Source organism: Bufo bufo, chromosome 7 (genome assembly GCF_905171765.1).
Source record: "Bufo bufo chromosome 7, aBufBuf1.1, whole genome shotgun sequence".
NCBI lineage: Eukaryota > Metazoa > Chordata > Amphibia > Anura > Bufonidae > Bufo > Bufo bufo.
Genome location: NC_053395.1, coordinates 54,099,625 through 54,114,212, shown reverse-complemented (window position 1 = coordinate 54,114,212; position 14,588 = coordinate 54,099,625). Strand labels below are relative to the sequence as shown.

Sequence of the window (14,588 nt, the reverse complement as noted above, 5' to 3'; positions counted from 1 at the left end):
AGCTCATAAACCCTCATAGGTAAATTCTTATCAGTTTAATAAGAATATAGCTAAAAATAAATGGTGTATAAGCCGTCAGAAGTTCAAAGAAAAGAGAGAGACTGAGCCGACAGAGCGGCTCCAGGGAGCCTGCTTGGCAGCAAATGCACTGAAACCTGTAGAAGATAAACTTCTTATGACCAATTACAACTGATTTTTAGCCCAACATCAGTAGAATGCAATAATAAAAAAAGCTCCTAAAAGTGTCCATAGACTTTAAATTAGACGTCTAAGATGTAAATCAAACGAAGGGATGTTGCAGGAGTGCAGTCAGCGAGGGAGAGGAGATTTTAGTTTGGTCACAAGCCACGCATACAAAGCTAAAAACTGTAATCTGGGACATAGGGAATAAACCCCTGCCAGCAGCTCATCTCCTGTGGGAAGAGGATCAGGCATGTTTGGAATCCGCTCCTCCATCACATTGGGCAAATTGGCAGGGCCCCATAAATGTAAGATTGTTAGGCTATCCTGGATAAATCCAGGGGTGAAGTTGAATTTTAGCTTGCATGTATGCAGGGGTGCATCTAGACTTTCTGCTGCCCGATATGAAAACTGAAGTGACACCCCCCACCCCCCATGCCAAATTCTCAACCTAACCCCTTCCGTCCAGCCTTACTGTTGAAGACATACTTAGAAAACATCACATATAGTGCTACAAACATACTGGTTAATATAGTAATACAGTTGAATATGCAGAGATGAACGTTCCTACAATGAGAGCACTCATTGGCCAAGGCCTTTCTGCTGCCGCCCAATTGTCCCTACCTGGTGATGCCTGAGGCAATCGCCTCATTGGCAGTGCACAAGATCTGCAGCAGATCACCAAACGAAAGAATCATCCAGCACAGGACTGGTCTATTATATAAAAAGAAATGCCATTTGAAAGCACAATATAAGGGCCCATTCACACGGCCGTATGAACGGGTCCACATCTGTTCCGCAATTTTGCGAAATGGGTGCGGACCCGTTTATTTCAATGGGGCTGCAAAAGATGCAGACAGCACATTCGCGGCTATGCAGAAAGGATAGACCATGTCCTAAGAGTAGGCATTTTCTATTATGGCTGCGGCCATGTGCGGTCCGTAAATTGCAGAACGCACATGGCTGGTGTCAGTGTTCTGCGGAGCTGCAATTTGCAGATCCGCAGAACACTACAGCCGTCTGAATGAGACCCAAAACAGACTTCCCTCTAGCAAATTAAATACCTCTGAATGCTTTTAATGGTTTTCTCTTCTTTTCCGACAGTTTTTGGGGCCACTGACACATGGTTGGAAATGGAAATGCCACTTTGACACAAAGAATTTAATTTATCTCCACTTTTCTTTTTCTCTTTATCTTGAGGGTTTCCATTTGTCCTGTTTCCATTCGTCCTGTTAGATGCTTTGGACTGCATTTGGCACAGCTCCTGAGATACGGGGGGGGGGGGGGACACAAACAAAAAACATCAAATTACAAGAGAATGTGATCCAACTGAGGTAGGGGTTAACCATACAGCGCACATGATTTTATGTTACTAAATATAGTCGGTTTTCTTTTATCTATTTTGCAACCATCATTTATAGGGAAATTTGATTCGGCTATATTTGTAAGTAGAGGAAATACTGAAATAGAAAGATATTGTGAAATTTAGAAAAACTGCTTTTTGCTATATTTTTAATCATGCTTTTGTACGCAATGTCTAAATATACTTTTCCATTGTACTTCTGTCACAACCTATGGTGTACGCTGTGACACTGTTGCCACACTTGCGGTTGCCCGCAGCAACGTGTTGCTGTGAGAGCATGCGGTGGCAGTGCCTCGGCCTTCTGGGTGATTGCCGTGACATGGTTGCCACGCATGTTGTTGCCTGCGGCAACGTGTAGCTTTCTATGCTTGTGTGTGCACTTCCCCTTATAGTGGCTTCCTTCCCTTGTCTGGTGTTGGAAGGGTTAACTCCCTTCCTAGGGTTTTGTGAACACTGGGTTTATGTGTTTGTGGCTGCTTGGGCTATTTAGCCTCTGCTGAATGCCTGAAGCTCTGGGTTTCTCCAGCCTTGGTGTATGCTGGTGGTTCACGGTTCCTGGCTTGTTCCAGCTGTCCGGTGAGGGCCACCCTTGTGGTCATAGATGTTCTGTGTCATCCGGGTGTCTCCTTCCCTTCCTGTCCCCATTTGTATGGAGTGGGTTATGTGCAGGGTGCTTGAATGTCTAGTTTGGTGTCATGTTTACTAGACATTCCCCTGTCTCAAGTTATTGCAGCTATGGTGTCCTGGGTGGTTCGTGGCGTGTCCTTTAATGTTGGTGTGGACACTAGCACTTGTGCACGGGTTCCAGTCAGTGTGTCTGTGGCAGGTAAGTGTGTTACTGGTTTCACTTACCTGGCATCTCCTTTAGCTGTATGTGTTTCCCCTCCTTGCAGCCTGGCCTTAGTTAGAGACTCCTGTTCCTCCGTGTTGTGGATGAACAGGTAGTCTCTCCGCTGCTCCTAAGTGAGGGATTTCCAGGGCGACTCAGGATATTAGGTATCCAGTGTATGAGCCGTCCCACCATCGGGGTCCGCTCATATGGTGAGGAGTCAGGGAGAGGATTAGGGACGAGGTAGGAGGTGACCTGCTCCCTTATCACTCATTTTGGCCTGGCTCCCCTTTTTCCTTTGACACCGCACGGTGGGATGTTCCCCCCTACTCCCCGCCGTGACAACGGAAAAATGAAAATATGGAAACGGAATGCATATGGAGTAAAAAAATTTTTTATTTTTTTTGCGGAACCATTGAAATGAATGGTTACGTATACGGAACGCAAAAAACGTTCGTGTGAACGAGCCCTAAGACAAATAAGCGTGGAAACACTGCAAAACTAAGGCCTCTTTCAGACGGGCGTTACGGGAAAAGGTGCGGGTACATGAGCGATTTTTCCGCACGAGTGCAAAACATTGTAATGCGTTTTGCACTTGCGTGAGAAAAATCGCGCATGTTGGTACCCAAACCCGAACTTCACATGGTCCATCACATGATCCATCACCATGGTAAAAGATCATGTGATGACCGAAGTGACGTCACCACAGGTCCTGTTCCGTCAATCAAAGCAGGAGACAGAAGGAGATGCCGGGCTGCGCGAGCAAGTGGACTAAGGTGAGTTTAATTATCTATATATTTTTTTTTTAACCCCTCTAGCGCTATTTTACTATGCATTATGTATTCAGAATGATATTATTTTCCCTTATAACCATGTTATAAGGGAAAATAATGATTGGGTCTCCATCCCAATCATCTCCTAGCAACCGTGCATGAAAATCGCACCGCTTCCGCACCTTCTTGCGGAGGCTTGCGATTTTCACGCAACCCCATTCACTTCTATGGGGCCTGCGTTACATGAAAAACGCAGAATATAGAGCATGCTGCGATTTTCACGCAATGCACAAGTAATGCGTGAAAATCCACGCTCATGTGAACAGCCCCATAGAAATAATTGGGTCGGGATTCAGTGCGGGTGCAATGCGTTCAACTCACGCATCGCATCCGCGCGGAATACTCGCCCGTGTGAAAGGGGCCTAATAGTTATGAACCTTTGGTGCTGTAATAAAGCCTCGGGCACCAGCTTACCTGCAGACTTTTCACATTTGAGTTTCTGCCTTGAGCAGCCTTGTTTGCAGAGCCTTTGGTGTTTGACGGTGGGTCGAGTTGATCTTTAACAGCGAGGCACAGCTTGGTATTCTTGTTCACTTTTTTGGGAGACGACTTCAATTTGTCCCCATTGTTGCAGCTAGCATTCTTAACTTCAGTTACCTCTCGATTTTTAGGTGCAAAGGAAACAGTGATCCGGTTGCCAAAAACGTCCTCGTTCTCCATGCGTTTCTGAGCCCGCTCCGCACTCTCTTGATTGATAAAGCGGAGAATGGCGCTGCTGCCCGATAAGCTCATCACTTTTCCTCCACAGTTATCAGAAAGGCGTCGGAGGCGGTTACTGATACTTTTTGCATCTCTGTTTGTTGGCAAGTTATACACGTATAAGAGCGTATGGCACTGCTGAAAGAGTTAAAACATAACTCTTAACATACATGTTAAAACAAAGAGGGAGATAAAATACACACCACCTTTAAAGGGGTTTTCCAAGATGACTGGATAGGTTATCAGTATCTGATCGGTGGGGTGAGCGTGAGACCAAGCACAGCCGCTATACAATGTTTGGCACTGTGCTTAATGAGCTTAGAGAGAGACGGCAGCGGCGCTCTTGGTACCTTCTCAAAACTTCTAAATTGGCTGGGGTCCCAGGTGTTGGACCCCCACCGATCAGATACTGATTATCTATCCCGAGGATAGGTCATCAGTATCAAAATCTCAGAAAACCCTTTTAACCATCTAAATGTTTTGCCCGAGTCCACCTCGGGCTGTGGGAAAAGTACTTAACTGTTCTGCCCGAGCTGGCAGAAAGAAGGGGGGGGGGCTGATATCTCCTGAATGGTAGCAGCTAGAAACATGCAACTGGTCTTGTATGAAAGCCTGTAATGGAATGCCAGCTTTCATACAAGACCAAAATGACCGCATTAGTCCAAGCAACAGAGGAGAAGTCACTGTTAGAAATAGAGTTGGGAATGAGAGAGGGTAAAACCTGCTTTTACTTTCAGCTGCATTCACAGCATCTATCAGCAATATCTTCCCTTGTAATGAACATATTGCTGTCGTCATTCTTGGAACGTCAGCTTTCAAACAATACAAAGCCCGTGTCTCTAGCTGGTACCAAACCAGAGATATGAGCAGCTAAAGACAACCCCCTCCCCCCTCCCCCACCCATCTGGAGGAGAAAGAGGGAGCAGCTGCAGAGCTGACAGGGAGGAGAGAAAAACTAATATTTAAAAAAATAGATCAAAAATAAAATATATATAGAAATGTATTATCCTCACTGTAGTGACCCAGATAAAGAAAGTTATGTTATTTTTACCACACAGTAAAACAGAAAAAAATATATAAATTGCACAAAAAAAAAAAAAAATGTAAAAATTGCAATTTTTTTTATCTTTCACCTAAAAATAAGAGAATATATCTCTTACATGCACACACCAAAATGGTTCCTAAAAAGCTACAACTAATCCAGCAAAATAAAAAAAAAAAAAAAAAATTTGTCTGAAAAAATTTAAACGTCGCAAGACTTCGCGAAGTAATAACTTCGGCTCATCTAAGCCAAAACATTCTAATACTAGTATTATACAGTATTGTGGCTTATGCACATGACCATATGTCAGGGCTCCACATGGCGACCATTTTGTCGCCAATGCGACTTAGAATTTACAAATGGCGGCAAGACTTTAGTCTTGTCGCCATTTGCGACTATACCCGCCGCCGCAGCTCTGCAGCTGAATAGAGCGGCGGGGCACAGGAGCTGATAGTTCTCTGCCCCGCCGCCGATGTTCTTCTCAGCAGCGCAGTGGAGAAGGAGTCTCTCCCTCCCCCCTGTGCTGCCGCCACCTCCAACAATAAGAAGATAGATGGGAGGAGGAGGAGGAGGGGCTGTGGCCACTGCGCCACCAATGAAGATAACTGACCTGTTAATACAAATACAGGAGGCGGGTGCCGGAATCAACAAGCCGGCACCTGAGGGGTTAACAGACGCTGATCGCAGCTCCCTGTCATAGAGGTCGGGTGCCGGCTATTTGATTCTGGCACCCGCCTCCTGTATTTGTATTAACAGGTCAGTTATCTTCATTGGTGGCGCCCCCCCCCAACACCCCAGTATAATAGACATTGGTGGCGCTGTGGGCAGTGCCAATGAGGGTTAAATTAAAAAAAATATATATAATAATTAACTCACCTGCTCCAATTGATCGCATAGCTGCCGGTCTCCTGTTCTTTCTTCAGGACCTGTGGTGACGTCACGGAACTCATCACATGGTCCATTACCATGGTGATGGATCATGTGATGTACCATGAGATGAGCACAGTGATGTCACCACAGGTCCTTTGACAGGTCCTGAAGAAAGAACAGGAGACCGGCAGCTACACGATCAATTGGAGGAGGTGAGTTAATTTTATTTTATTTTTTATTATTATTATTTTTATTTAACCCTCATTGGCACTGCCCAATGCGCCACCAATGTCTATTATACTGGGGAGGGGGGGCACCAGTGGCTACTAGGTATTTTTTTTAGTCTGGAGCACTGTATGTATTTTGCGGTTCACAAAAAACAGATACGCAAAAAATATAGATTACGTCAGTGTGCATTCCGTATTTTGCAGAACGGCTGGCCCCTTATAGAACAGCACTATCCTTGTCCGTAATGCGGACAATAGGAGAAGTTCTATTCTTTTGTGGAACGGAAATACAGACATACGGAATGCACATGGAGTAACTTCTGTTTTTCTTTGCGGACCGTATACGCAACCATTCATTTAAATGGGTCCGGGAAAAAAAAAAAAAAAAAACACTGAACGGACACAGTAAGCAAATACGTACGTGTGCATGAGGCCAAAGAACGAAGTTTTATGCGAATCGACTTCGGATGTCCAAAGTTGATTCACTCATCCCTAGTTATGACTGCTAGAACACAAAGGAGGAAATATTATAGGTCCTTAAGGCTAAAATGAATGATGTCACTAATTAACTTTAGCCTTAAGGACCAATAATATTTTCCTAAAGCCACTTACTAAAGTATTGTTATTCTCCATATTGCTGCTTACTTCGCTGACTGGATTCAGTTTTCCATCACATTATACACTGCTCGTTTCCATGGTTATGACCAGCCTGCAAACCCCATCAGCAGTGGTCGTGCTTGCACACTAAGAAAAAGCACCAGCCTACGTGAGCTACGGTCCTGGACCCCAGAGAGGCTGGCGCTTTTTCCCCATAGTATGCAAGCACGACCACCACTGATGGATTGCAAGGTGGTCATAAACCATGGAAATGAGCAATGTATATTGCACTGGAAAAATTAATCCAGCCAGCAAAGGAAGCAATATGGATAACAATACATTAGTAAGTGGCTTGTATTAACTTTACCTCTACATAATAAATGCTATGTGCTGGAGTGAAAGAACCGCTTTGAGATTAAAGTGTATTCAAATCTGGACAAGTATAGCATATCCACAGGACATCGCAAAAATGTCTTATACATGCGGATCCCAGCACCCCTTTCAATCACAGGACACAGTCTTACAGCCATTTCCAATGGAATGGTGGTAACACGTGTGCATTGCTCTCCATTCAACTCTAAGGGAGTTCCGAAAACAGCCAAGTAAGCGCGCTCGGCTATTTTCAGAACCTCCATAAAAGTGAATGGAGAGAGAAGTGGAGAGCAGCAGTGCTGAGTAATGCTGCATTCATTTTTAACACCGTCTAGCGTTTTTTTTTTGTTGTAAAGTCTCTTCAAACAAAAGCCTTGAGCAATTCAATGTTAACACCCCTCCCCTTGCCAAAGACAAGGCAACTGCATTCAGCTTTCATATAAGAAACAACGTTACAGTAGCGTAGCGCAAGTCATGCTGCAAATAGTGTACCTGTGGTTTCAAAGGAAGCCTGGGAGGAAGGTCAGAAATAAACTCTTCAAAGGGGATGAGCTTGTGTGCATGGTGAAGCAACGCTTCAGAGGCTTGGTTCTTGTGTACAATTATGATATGGAAACCATGGCGGTGCCGCAGGTCACTTATTTCCAGAGCAAAATTAACATCAGCTTTTGACGATGAAGAGGAAGGGATGGGGGGGTGGAATAAAAGAAAATAAAAAATAAAAAAAAAGTAAGACTCAAGTTGTAAGACACCAGATGGATCACTAAATGCAGCTACCACTGTAGAATTTATTGCACCCAAACACAGCAGTAATCAGTGTGTATTTTGTATTGTAGGAGGAAAAAAAACGCTGTCACACTTACTGGAAACCAAAACCACAGTTGCTGGAGACGTGTGCGTGTCTGCAAACCTCCTTAAACTCTGTCTGAGTTTGTCATCTGCAGCATTCTTCGCTGTGGCATTAATGTGGGCAACAGTTACCTGTTAAGGACAACAAGTAAAAGATTTAAGGGCTATTCTAACACAACTGAAGTAATGTTCCTTAATCTGCAAGCAATTAAAAAAAAATAAAAAAGAGCTCATATCACCATTGCCAATCTCCTGCTGCTGCCGTTCCAACGGTGCCAAGACCTCGCTGCGCTCCACTTCTTGCTCCTGTTTTTGACACAAATCTGGTAGTCCTGCACAGCCAATCACTGGCTGCAGGGATGATCCACCTCAGCCAGCGATTGGCTGAGTGGCATTCCCAGCCACTTCCTCGCATGTCGAGAGAAAGAGCAAGAAGTGGAGCGCAGTGGGGATTCTGCCACGGTTGGAATAGCAGCGGTGAGTGAGTATATGGTCAGTTTGGTTTTTTTCTTAAAGAACTCCTGCAAAACATTTTATTCTCTGACCTGTTAGAAAAGGTATCAGATGTAAACTGTAGTGAAGGTAATATTCTTACAGGTGATTGTATTTGTGAGTTATCCCCTCCCTTCTGATCCTCTGCTGTGTCATGTGACCAACACTGACTTTCCAAATAACACAGCATCTTGTGTGGGCAGGAAGCCATTTTCTCTATGTATTCCTATGGGAGCCTCAATGGCAGTCTCACAGAAAAGAATAGAAAAGTAACTGACTTCCTGTGTCAGTCGGAGGAGATCAGAGAGTTGGTCACATGACACAGCTAAGGATCAGAAGGGAGGTTATAACTCACAAATACAGTCACTGGAAAGAAGATTACATCACGCAGCTTTCTAACAGGTCAGAATAAATAATTTTTGTGGGAGTGCTACTTGCTACTTTAAACATTTGCAGGCCATGTAAAAATTCCACAAAGTAATAAAATAAAAAAATGCAATTTTTACATCTTTCCCCCCAAAAATAAGTTATTTAATACATTTGGAAGAAAAACTTTAAAACTTTAGGACTGCTAGAATACAAAGGAGGAAATATTATAGGTCCTTAAGGCTAAGATGAATGATGTCACTAATTAACTTTAGCCTTAAGGACCAATAATATTTTCCTAAAGCCACTTACTAAAGTATTGTTATTCTCCATATTGCTTCCTTCGCTGACGGGATTCAGTTTTCCATCGCATTAGACACTGCTCGTTTCCATGGTTATGACCACCCTGCAAACCATCAGCGGTGGTCATGCTTGCGCACTAAAAAAAAAGCACCAGCCTACATAAGCTTCTACAGCCCTGGACCCCAGAGAGGGCATATTCCTATGGGAGCCTCAATGGGTTTCATTACACTGGAATACCCACTTAGCAGTGTCGAGTGCTGCCCCATGTTACTACCCCCCGATAACATAAGCAGTATGGAGCGGCAGAGGGAGAAGGGCCGAGGTCTGGTCTCAGATCCCACCTGCATCACAGTCCGCTCTAGGCCATTACCTGACAATTATTCAGTTCCTCAATAACTTCTTTATTTTCTTTACTGATATCACAAACACAGATGAACTCCGCTTCCCGGTGACCTTTGAAAAGTCGCTCTCGAATCCGCTTCACTACACTGACCGCAGAGCGACCACTGGGAACAGAGCAGTTTTCTATGTCCCAGAACACACCGATCGGTGGCAGATTCTCCTGCACCTGTCCAGCAAGCGACAACTCTGGGGATCCTATGACAGCAAATGATAAAAGGAGAACCAAAAACAAAGTATTTGATAAACGTAAATTACGTTACTCAATCTCTCTTCAAGGCAAGAAATCTCAAGTTTGGATAAGACTTACCATATTTTTGTGATGCTTTGCAGAAGTTCTTGGCCAGTAGAATCGCCCTCTCCTTCACATTTCCTTGGGTGCCACAGCCATTGCACACAGGTAGAGCGGCAGTCTGGGTATTTGGAGGAGGAATATTAGGCCATATTTTATTTGCATCGGCTACACCATTGCCTGTGGGCTATGAACGATGAGAAAAAATAAAAAGTAAATATCAAAGCCTTTTATTTGTTAACATAACACATTTTCCTTGAGCAATAACTTTTAATTTTCTGTTCACATAGCTGTATGAGGGCTTTTGTTTTGCAGGACAAGTTGTACTTTCTAATGCCACCATTAATAGGGCATACAAGGTAGTGGGAAGCAGGGAGAAAAAATAAATAAAAATTCCACTGTTTTGTTCCCACAGCGTTCAGTTTGCGGCAAAACTGACCTGTGCCCTTCATTCTCTGGGTCTGTACGATTACAAAAATACCACATAGGTATGGGTTTTTTTAATGTCTAAAATAGTGTAGAAACAAGATTTTTGTGAACTCACCTGTAAAATCTCTTTCTCGCTTATTTCATTAGGGGGACACAGGACCGTGGGTATAGCTGCTTGCTGCCACTAGGAGGCGACACTAGGCTGAAAAGTGATAACTCCTCCCCTGCAGGCAATACCCCCTCCAGCCTGGAGAGAGCATATCAGTTTGTGCCCAAGCAATAGAAACACGTGCGAAGGAAAAGAACACAACAAACGCAGGCGGTAGCGAACACGAGCTGAATACCCGACCGGCAACCAACCATCACCACCAACAATAAATACTGGGTGGGTGCTGTGTCCCTCAATGAACGAAGCGAGAAAGATTTTACAGGTGAGTTCACAAAAATCTTGTTTTCTCGCTCGTATCATGGGGGGGGGGGGGGGGGGGGCACAGGACCGTGGGACGTCCTAAAGCAGTCCACGGGGAGGGAAAACCAGAACCCCATGGAAAAAACTGCCCTCGAGGATGTGTAACCCCCCGCCGCTTGCAAGACCTTGCGGCCCGGAGTAGAATCCACCGATGCCTTGGAAAGCACCTGGTAAAAAAACTTAGTGAACGTGTGCCCGGAAGACCAAGACACTGCCTTATACAACTGTAAAAGCTGACGCATGGTGGAGACGAACCTACGAAGCGCCGACCGCTGGTCGGGTAGGCCATGAGTCGGCTGGGTGGTGCCTCGTCCTAGGAGCGGAACGCCTCAGCAACTATCAAACAGATGCACCTGGAAACGTCCCCTTGGAGGCCGCCCAGTCTTTAGGACATGGTCTCCAGAGGCCCAGAACCGTAGTGGAGAGGAGGGAATGGTGCCCAGAATATTCACCTAATCCGGATTACTCCCCCCCCCCCCCCCCCCCCCCCCCCCCCCCCCATCTTCATCCTCTTCAGCTTACCAGCAGGGTCACCTCTTCAGCAGCTGGCACCCAAAGTGGCAGGAGACTGGAATGGTGAGGGAAGGGAGGGAAAGCAAGCAGCTATACCCATGGTCCTGTCTCCCCCAATGATACGAGTGAGAAAATACATTTAAACTTTGAAAAAAAGGTTTTGTTTTTTTTAAAATCACCATATTCTGACCGCCATAACTTTTTTTTATAGTTCCACCTACTGAGCTGTGTGGATATTTTATAAAAATCTTTGGGATAAGAGAAGAAATGGAAAAAAAAAAATGGCAAATTGGTTATTTTGACCCTCTTTCCCAGTTATGCCATTCGCCGTATTGGAAAAATATTTTAATAGTACGGGCGTTTCCAGTCGCGGTGATACCCATGATGTTTAAATATTTTTTTTTGTTATTTATGTACGGTATTTTATTTTTATTCTACGAAAAGGGGGCAGATTTAAACTTATTTACTTTCTTTTTTTATATATTTAACAGTTTATATTTACTTTTTAGTTATGATTTTGAAGCTTGTATTTGAGCCTACAAAATCCTACTTTTTGTTTTTAAATTCTAAACAATCATGGATTTTTAACATCCATTAATTGTTCATTTCTTATGTTGGCCATCCACCTGGAGGCCAAAATAAGAATTGCAGCTTTAATGCCCTAGATCTCTTTAGCATATTAACCCCTTCACTACCGAGCCACTTTTCACCTTAAATCCCAGGCCAATTTTTGCAAATCTGACATTTGACACTTTATGTGGTAATAACTTTGGAACGCTTTTTCTTATCCCAGGCATTCTGAGAATTATTATTATTTTTTATCTATCTCAAGAAAACAACCATTTACAAAAACAAACAAATTTGCAACTTTTCAAATTTACATTTCTCTGCTATTAAAACAGATGGCGATAACTCATAATAGTTATTACTTTACATTCCCCATATGTCTACTTTATGTTTGGATTATTTTGTGAATGACATTTTATTTTTTTGGGGAAGTTAGAAGGCTTAGAAGCAAGTCTTGAAATTTTTCTGAAAATTTCCTAAACCCACTTTCTAGGACCAGTTCAGGTCTGAAGTCACTTTGTGAGGCTTACATAATAGAAACCACACATGATGGCCCCATTTTAGAAATTACACCCCTCAAGGTATTCAAAACTGATTTTACAAACTTTATTAACCCTTTAAAGGGGTTCTGCAGTTTTTTTTAAACTGATGATCTATCCTCTGGATAGATCAGCATCTGATCGGCGGGGGTCTGACACCCGGGACTCCTGCCAATCAGCTGTTTGAGAAGGCAGTAGCGCCGTGGCTTTCTCGCGGTTTACTGCAGGCCCAGTGACGTTACAACTAGTATCAATGGGCTGGGCGGGGCTAAGCTCCGTTTACTTGAATGGAGCTCAACAGCGCCCAGGCCAGTGAAACTAATCGTGACATCACTGGGCCTGCGGTAAACAGCGAGGCGGCTACTGCCAGCGCCACTGCCTTCTCAAACAGCTGATCGGCGGGGGTCCCGGGTATCAGACCCCTGCCGATCAGATGCTGATGATCTATCCAGAGGATAGATCAGTTTAAAAAAAAAACAAAAAAAAAAAAAAAAAAACCTGCAGAACCCCTTTAAAGTGTTCCACAAGAATTAAAAGGAAAATGTACCGTAGATGAAATTTCAGAATGTTTTTGGGCAGATTTTCCATTTTAATCCAATTTTTCGAGTAACAAAGCAAGGGTTAACAGCCAAACAAAACTCAATATTTATGGCCCTGATTCTGTAGTTTACAGAAACACCCCATATGTGGCCATAAACTGCTGTACGGGCACACGGCAGGGCGCAGAAGGAAAGGAACACCATATGGTTTTTGGTATAATTTTAAGTTGCCATGTCACATTTGAAGCCCCCCTGATGCACCCCTAGAGTAGAATCTCCAAAAAAGTGACCCCATTTTGGAAACTACGGGATAAGGTGGCAGTTTTGTTGGTACTATTTTAGGGTACATATGATTTTGGTTTGCTCTATATTAAACTTTTTGTGAGGCAGGGTAACAAAATAAATAAATAAAGTTTTGGCACCGTTTTTATTTTTTGTTATTTACAATGTTTATCTGACAGGTTAGATCATGTGGTATTTTGTATAGAGCAGGTTGATTTTTTTTTAGCAGGTTTTATTTTATTTTTTTGACGGTGTTGACTTGAGGGGTTAGGTCATGTGATTTTTTTTTTTATATAGCCAGTCAATACGGACACGGCGATACCCAATATGTCTACTTTTCTTTTATTCCCCTATTTTTTTCCTACACTTTATTTTAGGAAAAGGACGCTTTTTTTTTTACTTGAAACGTAATTTTTTTTTGGTAAAAAACTTTATTTTAACACTATTTTTTGTCCCATTCTGGTACTTCAACTTTTGGGCGTCTGATCCCCTTTACAATGCATTATAATACTTCTGTATTGTAATGCATTGGCTGAAGCTCACAGGCGGTCACGGAAGGCAGCCACGATGTCCAAGGAAGGCATCGGGCTGCATTCCCTGCCATCAGGTCCCCGTCACAGCAGCGCGGGGAATCGAATGGCCACCACACAGGATATCGCATGTGACCGCAGCAGTGCAAGGGTTAATGCGCCAGCAAGGGTTCACCGATGCTGGCGCATACAGCATGGGTCTGGCTATCAGTGACTGCCTGCCCAGAGCACCGTATGTATGGCGCTGGGATTGCAGAACCACTTTCCAGCGCCGTATATGGGTTAAAATCAATTACCTGCATCCTCAATGGCCATAGAAGATGCTGGTAAGAAGCCTGGAAGCGCGACTCCGCGAGCATTATTGCTGATCACGGTAATAAGCTGCGGGTCTCTGCTGTTTGAAATAGCAGAGACCAGCCAAACAGGACGCCCACTACACATGTGAGCGGCAGCCATGTTTTCCCATTGCTCCAGCGCCGTACATGTACGGCGCTGGTAGCGAAGGGGTTAAAGCAAGATTGAAGGCCTTATTTGCAAGAGCTTACAATCTCTTAGGCCCCTTTCACACAAGTGTGACTGATTGGCTCCGGATGCGTTCAGTGAAACTCGCACCATTTTGCAAGCAAGTTCAGTCAGTTTGGTCTGTGATTGCGTTCAGTTTTATTGTGCGGGTGCAATGCGTTTTGATGCGTTTTTCACACATCAAGTACCATCAGCAATGCTTACCAAATTAGGGCATCTGTCAGCACATTTGAATCTATAAAAATGATCTTTTGATATATGCAAATGAGCTTCTAGGAGCAATGGGGGTGTTGCCATTACACCTAAAGGCTCAGCTCACTGCAAATTTGGCGCCCTCCAAGTGGAAAGGACACAGCAGTTGCAGAGAGGGCAGAGCCTCTAGGTGTAATGGCAAAGCCCCCGTTGCCCCTAGAGGCTCATTTATATATATTAAAACATCATTTTTCTCAGCAATGCGGGCACATATGAACATGGGACCAATACAG

At 43.9% G+C, this 14,588-nt stretch overlaps 1 protein-coding gene across 5 annotated transcripts in view; it reads right to left on the bottom strand.

The window, feature by feature from the left end:
* Positions 1 to 14,588, bottom strand: part of MARF1 (meiosis regulator and mRNA stability factor 1) — a 68,832-nt gene that overhangs the window by 43,156 nt on the left and 11,088 nt on the right. For all 5 annotated transcript variants that reach the window (XM_040441638.1, XM_040441637.1, XM_040441636.1 and 2 more), the window contains exons 4-9: positions 9,732 to 9,900; positions 9,393 to 9,619; positions 7,876 to 7,993; positions 7,505 to 7,677; positions 3,620 to 4,042; positions 1,245 to 1,444 (exon numbers count right to left, since the gene is read on the bottom strand). In XM_040441638.1, coding sequence (XP_040297572.1) covers positions 1,245 to 1,444; positions 3,620 to 4,042; positions 7,505 to 7,677; positions 7,876 to 7,993; positions 9,393 to 9,619; positions 9,732 to 9,900 — 1,310 coding nt within the window. The remainder of the gene's footprint in view (positions 1 to 1,244; positions 1,445 to 3,619; positions 4,043 to 7,504; positions 7,678 to 7,875; positions 7,994 to 9,392; positions 9,620 to 9,731; positions 9,901 to 14,588) is intronic.